This window comes from Amblyomma maculatum, chromosome 3, assembly GCF_055883805.1.
Source record: "Amblyomma maculatum isolate TAMU_Amacu chromosome 3, ASM5588380v1, whole genome shotgun sequence".
In the NCBI taxonomy this organism is placed as follows: domain Eukaryota; kingdom Metazoa; phylum Arthropoda; class Arachnida; order Ixodida; family Ixodidae; genus Amblyomma; species Amblyomma maculatum.
In genome coordinates, this window is record NC_139346.1 from 5,480,664 (window position 1) to 5,492,081 (window position 11,418).

At 48.0% G+C, this 11,418-nt stretch overlaps 1 protein-coding gene across 2 annotated transcripts in view; it reads right to left on the reverse strand.

Moving 5' to 3' along the window:
- Positions 1–321: 321 nt before the first annotated feature.
- Positions 322–11,418, reverse strand: part of Ns3 (nucleostemin 3) — a 127,084-nt gene continuing 115,987 nt past the window's right edge. For both annotated transcript variants that reach the window (XM_084597263.1, XM_084597262.1), the window contains one exon: positions 322–821. In XM_084597263.1, coding sequence (XP_084453389.1) covers positions 672–821 — 150 coding nt within the window. In that variant the 3' untranslated portion in view covers positions 322–671. The remainder of the gene's footprint in view (positions 822–11,418) is intronic.

Genomic DNA, 11,418 nt, shown 5'->3' on the forward strand with positions numbered 1-11,418 from the left:
TCGATATATTAAGAACTGCATATCAGAGCCTTTAAGGGCTACAGTGGAAGACCTCTCGCACCTCAGTCAGTCGAGCAGCTGACCTTACTGCAGGTGCTGTTGTGCCAAACATCTCCAGTGCGTCTGTGGAAAAAAGTGCTCAACTTCCAAGATGCAACTGAGGCCCCACATTTTGGAGGTGTCCAGCCCACTCAGACAACCACAAAACCGTGCTTGAAGCAAGTTCAGTTGCATGAGCAAAAGCCACAAGGCGTCCACTGGAGAGCTTGTCTCCACCTCACCTTGGCTGCACTATGTAGCACTTATTCAAAACAACACCAACAATACAGCAAATATATATTTCATATGCATGTACGTGACAGATTTTTAAAGACAGTTCAGTAATTGATTCAATCATGCTCATCTTTGTGATCACGCTCTGCAGAGACAACTTCAGGCCTAGTATCTTGTTGCCAAAGCTTCCACAATTCTCCCTAAAGCACGGCAGGCACTTTGTGCCTTTAAAGAGCACACACAAACTTAAAGAAGCTGTTTGAGCCACTCTGGCCTGGGATCTTTTGGAACACGTGCTTAGCAAAGGCGTCCCTCACTTAACAAAAGGATGCAGTGTAAGGGCCCCTCTGCACCCTTTTGGGGTCATGTCAAAACAGTGCTTGGCAAAGAAACAATCGTCAGATGTCGTGCTCAGCATAGACACGCCTCAGTTTTTCCCTCTTGCATCCATTGTGATGCTTCTTCCAGGGCTTGGCATCCAGGAGCAGCGCGTCGGCTGCGGGGGCCCCTGTTCCAGCGCGGCCCTTCACGTGTGCCTGCGGAGCAGCCTGCATACACAGCAACAGCACTCTCGCTCACCACACAGCCCAAGGTCATCCAAAAAAACAGTTACTCTTCTTGAATACATATGCAACAGCAGGATTCAGTTATTAATATTTTTTTTCCAGGGCCCCCCTCACAATCCCGACGTTCCGAAAGAAATTCCCTTTCTGTAGGTATTCACGTGGGGTGGCAATGTCAGTTCTTAGTCCAGAGTTAGGCTTAAATATGTGCAAGTATTATGCTCCCTTTATGCGCAAGGTAGGGTCAATCTGCATACCATTTCCGAGGGAGTGAGGTCACACCTTTTACATAAAATTGAGAATTATTTGCGAACGACTTAGGCCAGACGCAAAATGTTTTCTTTGCTTTTGCTTTTTTTCTTTTCCCCCTTAAAAGAATTGCATTCCTTTGCAAACCAGAGGGACTTTTGATGAATGTTTTCTTTTCAATCTATTCCTGTCTGCCCAAACTGCGTTTCCTCTGAGTCTTATCTGTTTCTCACATGTCGATAAGCTGCAGAATGTGCATACAGTTGGAAAGTCCCTGGCGTAGACTGAATACACAAAGGATTTGAAAAGGGAATCCATTCCAGGTGATGAAGCAGGCTTAAGAATTTTGGAGCAGCTTGGAAGCAATAAATCGAGGGTTTTGGAGCAAGTCTATAGGACCAAGTTCATAGGGTAAATGCTTTTAGTCATTGCAATACAAAATAATATCATTTTATTCCTTCTTACTGACATTCAATGCACAAGAGGCTTTGGGAAGGTCGAGAGTCAGTCAATGACCGCTCGGGATGCCAGTCAAAGTAACAGACGACTCGGTGCAAAAAGTACATCAAGTTTTGGACAAGGACCGGCGATTAAGTGTTTCGATGATTGCAGAAGAGTGTGGAATACCAAAAACAATCATTTATCGCATTCTAACAGAGGATTTTCAAATGAAGAAAGTCTGCGTGAAAATGGTGCCAAGAGTCCCGACGAGTAATGTTGAAGGAAGAGCGTTTACTGAAGTGCAAGGAATTGCATGAACGCTATGAAACAGACCCAGGATTTTGGGACAGGGTGATCACAGGGGACGAGACGTTGATGTTCCAGTACGATTCCGAATCACAGCGTCAGAGCAGCAAGTGGCACACGACGGAGTCTCCTCATCCGAAAAAAGCAAGGATGAGCAAATCGCGAATCAAGGCAATGCTCATTGTGTTTTTTGACAGAAAAGGTGTCGCCCACAGTGAATTCCTACCACTAGTGAAAAAACAGCGCAACAACAGCGAGACACACGAGAGACAAGCGCTGTGACAAGCAACGAGACACACGAGAGCGCTTGTCTCTCGTGTGTCTCGTTGTTGTTGCGCTGTTTTTTCACTAATGGATAACCAACACGCCCAAGCAGCCGTTGTTGCAAATCGTACCACTAGGACAAACAGTCAACAAGGAGTTTTACTGTGAAGTGCTGATATGGTTGTGCAACAGGGTTCGACGTGTCCACAAAGAAATTCGCAACAATTAGATCTTGCACCATGATAACGCATCCAGCCACACAGCGCTCATTGTCTCCGAGTTGCTGGCCGAAGTGGGCGTTGCAACACTGCGCCAGCCATTGTAAAGCCCCGATCTGGCACCAGCGAACTCCTTTTGTTCCCAATGATCAAAGGAACCCTGAAAGGAACTCAGCATGGGACACTGGAGGCAGTAAAAGCAGCTGCGATGACCTCACTGATGGAGGTTCCTGTTGACGGCTTCCAGGGCGCCTTCAACTATTGGGTGGCAATGGTAAATCGAAGCAGGGGGAGAATACTTTGAAAAGTTCTGAAAAGATTGTAAACTGATACCGAATACAGTAGCCGACGGGTAATTCGGACTCCAATAATTCGGACTTGTAGGATATTTCGGACTTCAGTGAGGCACCGTCAGTCACCCCATAGAAGCGCATACATATTCGCGACGGATATTTCGGACTTTAAAAGTCCGAAAGTTCGATTTTTCGGACTAATTTCAGTCCCCTGCAGGCCAAAATCTGCCATCTTATCGGCTTTTCGCCGGCGCAACAAGCGCCATCTTGGATTGAGGTGGATTGGCTCTGCAGTTGGATTGGCTTGACATGGTTTCGGTGCCCCATTTTTGCCAGGAGAGGCCCCTGCAATCTCTGCCACTTCGAGGTGGCAGTCGGATTGTCATCGCCGTCAACCTGCTTTTGTCGCCAACGCTGACGCGGGCAGCTATCTCTTTGTGCTTTGTCTCATACGTCCGCCGTGTTGTCACACGAGTTTCTCCGACCGCGTCAACCGAGTGGCGCGCCGTCAATCCTTTGGCCGTTTTGTGATTGCGTCCGGCGGTTCCACCGCTCTGAACGAAAAGTGCCTCATTTTTGCGTGTTTGACGAGCGGTGTGGTGCGCACTCGGGCTGTGGACATGGCCCCGCCGGTGCTGCCGGGTCCGTCAAAGAAGCGTGGGAGCTATTCTACCATGACCCTTGAGGAAAAGGCAGCGATCATAAAGCTAGTGCTGAGTGGGCGAACGCAAGCTGACGTGGCCAAGGGGTGTTTGACAGGAGGAACGCGGATGGGATGTGGGCATTCCCATAAGTAATGGTAGAGGGTGGGTGGGGTGGCGTTGCATGTGGTGCAGTATGGTGGGAAGTCTGTGGGGTGAAATATGTGGGCAAATTGAGGCGATGGAAACGAATGTGTTTGGAGTTGTCGCCAGTACGTGCTGTCGATGTGAGAAAGCGTGTGATGTGGTGGCGGGTACGTGGCACAGCAGCGACGATAGTAGTGAACAATTGTAGTGTAGTCAAGAGGTTCGATGGTGGTGTATAATGAAGGTTTGGGGAGGACATCCACCGGCGCCCGGAAGCTTAGTTCTCGTGCAAACGCATGAGCGCGCTCATTTCCGAGGATGTCCTCATGCCCAGGAACCCATGTGATGGTGATGGTATCGGGAGGGGTAGGTAGAGTAGATATTCTTTTAGCAGATGAGTGTGGGAGGGTTCCTTGCAGTAGATATCTGTATGCTGTTTGGGAGTATGTGCATATTGTAGTGTGCTGAGTCTGCAACTGACTGATGTGTGCAATTGCAAGTGTAATGGCCAAGCATTCGGCCTCGGCGATGCTAGTGCAGTGGATGGAGGCGGCATTGAATGTTGAGCGGCGAATGTCTGTGAATACAGCAGTGCAGATGTGAGGAATGTCCGGATTGTGTGAAGCATCCGTGTAGATGATGTCTTGGCGTGTAGAGTACTGTTTGGAAAAATATGAGGCACGGGCTCCGCGACAACCTTTGTGGTGTTCGGGATCCATATTTTGTGGGAGGGGTTTGAGCTCGAGGAGGCTCCACAGATGCGGAGGGATGGGTATATGAGTATGAGGTGAGGGATCAGGGGTATTGTAGCCCATTGAGTGCAAGAGATGAGTGCCTGTAGATGTTGTGCGGAGTCGACGTTGTTGGCTGGAGAGGTGCGCCTCTATGATCTCCTCAACATTGTTATGAATGCCTAATTGAAGGAGCCGAATCGCACTGGTATGACGAGGTAAATGGAGGGCAGCTTTAACGGCTGAGCGGTGTAGGACGTTAAGTTTATTGAGTTGGATTTTGGTGATGTGATGGTAGGGGAGGTGGTAAGCTAGTCGACTAACGATAAGGGCATCTACGAGTCTTAAAGTGTCTCTTTCCTTGAGGCCATGATTGCGGCTTGAAATGCGACGAATGAGATGTGTTATCTGGTTGATTTGGCGCTGCAGGAGGTGTATGGTGTAGGTGGCTCTAGTGTCCTGTTGAATGTGGAGACCCAGCAGTCGGAGCCGTGGTACTTTGGGAATCGGAGCGTTGTCAAGGAGTACGGTGATGGTTGGGGCACGTGGGGAAGGCTTCATGACTAGGAGCTCAGATTTCTGCGGTGCACACGCAAGACCTATAGCCTGTGTATTTGTGTGGATGGCATCTGTAGCGAATTGCAAAGTTTGTTCAACTTGGCCAGGGCAACCCTTAGTAGTCCATAGTGTGATGTCGTCTGCGTATATTGCGTGCTGAAGGTCAGGTATAGTCTCGAGTATCCGGGCTAAGGGAGTTAGGGCGATGTTAAAGAGGATGGGTGAGAGGACTGAGCCCTGCGGTGTGCCTCGGTTGGGTAATAGATGGTCGGGGTGGTGTAGGACCCGAGTGTGATATGAGCCGTGCGTTTGGTTAGGAATGCCTCAATGTAGCGCCAGATGCGTAGCCCGCAGTTAGTTATGGCAAGGGTAGACAAAATGTGGTCATGGCTCACATTGTCAAATGCCTTTTGTATATCAAGTGCAAGTATGGCCCGTGTGGCAGGTTTATGGAGGGTATTGTTTAGGATGGTCTCTTTCAGGTGCAGTAGAATGTCGTGGGTGCAGAGATGTGGGCGGAAGCCGAATTGAGAGTGAGCAAAGAAACCGGTAGATTCGAGTTCAGGTTGAAGCTGTCTAAGGATTACGTGTTCATAGAGTTTGCCAAGACAACTTGTGAGAGAAATGGGGCGTAGGTTGTCTAAGGAAAAGGGTTTTCCGGGCTTAGGAATGAAGTTGATTGCAGCATGTTTCCAAGAGGCTGGTAAAGTACCCTCCCTCCAATGTTGGTTGTAGTAAGCTGTGAGTTGAGAAAGAGATGTATCATCAAGGTTTCAAAGGAGTTTGTATGTAATTTGGTCGGGCCCGGGTGTGGTGCTACGAGTGATGTGGGCGAGGGTGGACCGTACCTCCGCGGTGGTTATGTCCTCATCTAGCCTTGGGTTAGGTGGGGGAGGGGATGGGGGCGTGGAAGAAGGTGGGAGCGGGGGCGAAATGTATCGCTGTGTGAGGTATTGAAGGATGTCTGTGCCTTGTTGTGCTGTAGTGTGAATGAGGCAGTGCGTGTTGATGGCTGTCTGTTGTTTAGTGGCTGTGGGGTCGAGCAGGGTTCGGAGAATATTCCAAGTTTTTCGCGTGCCTAAAGTACCCTGAAGGCTACTGCAGAGGTTTCGCCAGTTCGAGTTTGCCAGATTGGCTGCATACTCTATGGCCTCAGTGGTAATATGTGCGATTCGGAGGCGGAGTTTTCTGTTGTGTCGTTGTCTTTTCCATCTCCTAACGAGGCTTCGCCTTGCCTCCCAGAGATGCAGAAGATGAGGGTCGATTTGAGGTGCTTGCGGAGTGATTTTGATGTTTTTAGTGGTGCGTTTGAGTGCAGACTGGAGCTTATCTACCCAGGCGTCCAGTGGGAGATTGCTGTCCTCGGAAGTGACTACCGCTAATTGCTCACGAAATTCTTTCCAATTAGTGAGATGCTGGCTCTTGGATGTGAACTGTTTTGCGTCATACTGCACTTGAGTTTGGATAATATAATGGTCGCTGCCCAGTGTGTCTGGTAGTACGTTGTAGAAAATGGGAGAGCGAATGTTGGTCAGTGTAATGTCTGGGGTGGTGTCCGTGGTGGTGCTAGTGCCGATTCGGGTAGGGGCGTTGGGGTCAGTGATGAGGGTGAGAGAGTGTTGCATAAATGTGTTGTACAGACGTGTGCCCTTGGGAGTGTTTTTAAGGTATCCCCAGGCTGTGTGTACAGCGTTGAAATCACCTACTATCAGTGTATGTGAACCAGATATGCGTTTGATGTTTTTACACAGAGCCTCGACAGACACAGAGCACGTCGTCAGCAGAGTAGAAATCATATCTCACTACTTCACTGATAATTGCAGCAAAGAATAAAAGCCTAGTCATTACCTGAACAATCTTCTATACAATAGAGCTAAACCAAACGCTTAACCACAAGGTATAAAACCACAAGCGTAGCCATGCAGCCGTCGCTTTCGCAATTCAACTAGGGTTAGCCAGAGCTATACCACAGCCAACTTTTTTCAGAGGTGAACGTGCGCAGGTGGCTGCAGAACGCCAGCAGTTTGGCAAGTGTCCAAGTTCACGGCAAACCTTTACAGGACCACAACGTGAGCACCATGCAGAGCTTTAGGAAGACTTGGCTCGGTATGTGAATGAGCTCAGGAACAGATGTGTCACCGTCGAAATGATACAGACGATTGGTCCGTGAACATGAGATAAGTTACACAATTTTCAATGCAAGAAAAGGCTGCGTGAGGCATTTTAAAAACCGCGATTGAACTTCAGTGGGTCAAAGGCTTCCGGAAATCTTTGAAGAGAAGTTAAGTTTCATTTCAGCATTAAGTCACCAGGCTGTGACGCCAACCCAGCTACAGCCTGGGACAAATAGGCAATGCTGATCAAACACCGATGCATTTTGACATGCCGGTCAACTATACTGTCCAAAACGTTGGCTCTAAGGATGTGAAAGCTCGGACGACGGGAAATTAGAAGCAACGGATGACCATAGCGCTAGCTTGCACTGCTTTCAACCGGAAGACATTGGCTAAAAAAGAAGGCTTTCCTGCTGGTGTGGTCATTCGCTGTAATGAAAAGGGGTGGATGACTGCAGACATGTTCAACGACTGGCTTCACACAGTTTGGGTTCCGTCGTCCAGGAGCGCTGCTGAAGTCACGTTCGATGCTGATTGTGGACGTGCTCAAGGGTCATACCACTGACGCTAGCAAGGCTTTAATCCTGGACGCTTGTTGCACTATTCCGGATAAAATGGTCACCCACGCTTTCAAGGAATGCAAAATTTCCAACAACCTCAGTGGCACGGAGGATCACATGCGGGAAGATAGCGACAAAGGGACCAGCAGCAGCAGTGACAGTAAGTGACAGTCGTTCCGCTTGTTTGTCGCAATAACGGAGAAAAAATGAATTTTTTCCGATTTCACTTTTATTAATAGAGGCAGTCGCCTTACATGCACAGCCGTCTTAGATTCGCATGAATACGGTACACGATAAGCCTACGAAGCCTACAGCAATGGTGCCGCCCGCAAGTGCGGCTGATGACAGCACTCGGCCGTCTGCACTTCTCCCTAATCGTCACTAGGCCTAGATTGCTTAGCATCGAAGCCACAGTGGACGGCACTTCGCAAGTGATCAGTGAGACGATTTCGTAAAAAAGGCCACTCGATCACGAAACTTCCTCTCAACCCCATTGTGTTGTAGTGAAGGAAATTATTTTCGTCAACGACGTAGCAACAGGGCTAGCGCACAAATACATGGGCACCGAACCGGCGAAAGCTGCTATGTGGCGGTGAAAGCTGCTATGTGGCGGTAAGCAAAAACTACCATTGTATGGGTCAACATTTCTCAACAAGCATTCATTTTTTAGATTCACTTTTCTGGGGCATAAAATTATTACAATAAAAAGAAACTTTAGCATGCTTTTCCGACACAGGTGCAAGAGATCTGCCATATCGCTGGCGCATGTGTGGAAGCATGCGAAGGCTCAAAGGGCACGGCCAGCATGGTGGTGTTTACGGTTGTGGGGGCAGTGCTGCCATGGACTGAAGGTGGATGTGTGGGCAAGAACTAAATAGCGCTTCACTACAGCCGGTGCTGAAACGTAGAAGCTAACAAAGAGGGTTCTACTTAAGTTGAGGACAACGCAGAGGGCTATGGAAAGAAAAATGGCAGGGATAACGTTAAGAGATGGGAAGCGTGCAGAGTGGGTCAGAGAAATAAATCAAGTCACTGACATTCTAATGGACATCATGAACAAGAAAGGGTCATGGGCAGGACATGTAGCGCGAAGAAAGGATAACCGATGATCGCTTAGGGCAACAAACTGGATTCCACGGGAAGGACAGCGTAGCAGGGGGCGGCAGAAAGGTAGGTGGGTGGAAGGTTAAGAAGTTTGCAGGGGTCAAGTGGATGCAGCTAGCACAGGACCGGGTTAGTTGGAGTAATATGGAAGAGGCCTTTATCCTGCAGTGGATAGTCAGGCTGAGGATGATGATGATGACAGTCGGTGTTCTGCTTTCAGAAACACACTGAGTACACTCATTCAGAGTCATGCTGGTATTTGAGCAAGTGCGAACACGGTAGTGTATCGGCAGAATATCAGCACCGGCACAGCAGCAGACGACGTGGAGTCTGTGACGTCACCAATCTCAACATGGTGATCAGTGTCAATAGGAGGAGCTTCGCAATATCAACTTCAGTCACTTATTTGGAAATAAATGCGTCTAGGGCACTAAATCTTCGGAAATAAAATAGTAAGGTAAGAACAGAGTAGAGAACATCTTTCTTTTTCCAGGCAGACAGGTTTGAAAAGCCAGGTTATCCTCCTAAAATGCATCATGAAACTGTGCAAAAAGACAAGGAACAAAGAAGAAACCAAAAGGACAAAGCGCGGAACTTGAGGTTGCGCGCTTTTTCCTGTCGGTTTCTTCCTTGTCCCTTGTCTTTTTCATGATGCATTCTAATACTAGTCGCTAGCTAGCCCACCTCTCACTATTATTATACTTGCTACTGTCCTCCTAAACTTATGCTCCAATCGCTGAAACAATCTTGAAGAAACTGAGACGACCGGCAAAAGGAGGTCAGAAGAGTAGAAAGGAATTTGCCTCACAAGCACAAAATTGTCCATAACCTCAAGAAAATTGGTCAAAAAGTAGGTGCCGAGGTTGTTTTGAGTGAGTAATTACCTCATCTCTGCAACCACGTGAAAAGGCAACGTGTACCTGCACCGCTTGCCACCACCGTTTGTTCAGTGTTCATCTACCCGATTGCTGTGCTATGCAGAAAAAAGTGTGTTGGTCAGACGGCTTGGTGTTCAAATGACAGAGTGAAAGAACACGACAACAATGTGAAGACCCGTCATCTTGGCATTCACTGCCGTGACAGCAAAGTTTTGGAATCGGGCAATAAGTTGACATGTGAGATATAGAAGCTGCCAACATACTCTGTTCGAATGATCCGCACACCTTCAATTTCTCTCATAGAGAAAGAGCTGGCCTTTCTCACAGAAAATTTTAGATAACAACACTTCACATTAAGGTTTACGAAAGCTGTGCCTTTATCATGTGGGCCCCAGGTGACGTAGAGTGCTTTGCCCGAAACTAGAGTACACAGGTCTGAAATTTTGTTGGCTTTGGAGAATCTATAATTATTTTTGAAAACAATAGCCTGGCACTCAGAGAAAGAAAGCTACAATGTGCAAGGCAGTGGAAATTGCAGCAAAAAGGCTATGCTTGGTAAAGAAAGGCAGGTTCGTTGTAAGCAATGCCACGACGATGCCCGGCTAACAGGAAGTGGCATGCAACTGGGTCAATCCCTTCCTATGATGCTGCAAAAATCTAACCAAATACAGAAAGAACAAGAAAGACTTTGAAGTTTTTGACGTCGGCATATGTGGTGCCAACAAGCAAGCAGGGCTACATTGGGTGATGCCAGGCAAGTTTCAAAGTTGACACGGGCTCCCAGGAACCTCCTCCCCATCTTTCAATGCATCTGCAGTAAAACGCTCCTGTGCAAAAGTTCTGACTGTTTACAATGACAGGAACATGCCACAGCATCATGAGTGGAGCAAAGCAGGAGACAAATTTTTCTACTGTGAAAAAAGGGTTGGTGCCAGGTCACTAAGTGAACCATTGCGTGAAAGAAGAAGGCATCCATCATCAAGAAGGTAGAAGAACCCATTGAGTTGGTAAGCCCAAACACATCATGGCGTGGTGAACAAAGAGTGGTCATGGTAGCGATTATTTTCCCGCCTTGATGCGCATGCATCGGATGCCATTCGATGAAGCCATATCCCAGAAAGCACGTTTGCAACTGTGTTCGGCACTCCTTCGTTGTTGCGATTTCTTCCGCTAGTGAGGTCTTTAGAAGATGCACTGTGTCCATGCTGAGGATGCACTAATCTGGGGTAACAGCATCATGATGAGCAAGGGCAGAAGAAACTGGTCCCTTGTTAAACAGTGAAAAGTGTGCCTTCAGTGTGAATAAGATTTCTTGGTGATGCCACCAGTGAACACGGCATACTGCCGAGCTCTGACCTAATTTCAAGCATTCAAGCTGTGCCACTCCAAAAGACAGAACTGCAGAATGCTCAGAACTATTTCTGCAAATACGTTCCTTAAGTGAGCGACGAAGCATCCCTGCTTTGCAGCTTTTGACTCGAGTCCAGCTCATGAGCCCTAGTGGAAACAAATCTCACGCGGGTGTTGTTGCAGGTGTAGCAATGCTAAAAAAGAGCAGTGCATCTGTGTGGTTGTGCCTTTCATGGTGCTCTGTCTGCGCTGCTTTTTAGGAAAATAATGTGCGAATCATTAACATCGCCTTTTCTCATTTCCTCCAGACTGCATTAGTGTACTGTAATGAATTGCTGGCCTTCCCTGGTGTATGCAAAGAAAGAAACCAACTGTGGGTGTAAGCAGGCTCATGACAAGCAAGGCCGTGGTAGAAGAGCTAGTGTGCACCACTAGTAGCCGCACATTTTTAGGGTGATTCTGCTGGCGTTCCTACAAGGCAATGTCATGCGTGACAAAACACACAAATATGCGTTTCATTTGTGCTTTCATGCCGCTTACTGCCCAAATCACCCAAGTTCCAAACGCAGAGATAAGCGTCATCTGCTCCAACAGCTATAGAGTAGACTGCTCCATGTGGCAAAGAACTGTTCAATTACTTATTGTCACCAACCCCGGTTCCTGGTTGTACAGTCGGCAGCTCAGCTGACTGAGGAATGATGAGCCTGACTCACCCCTGGGCTGCAACT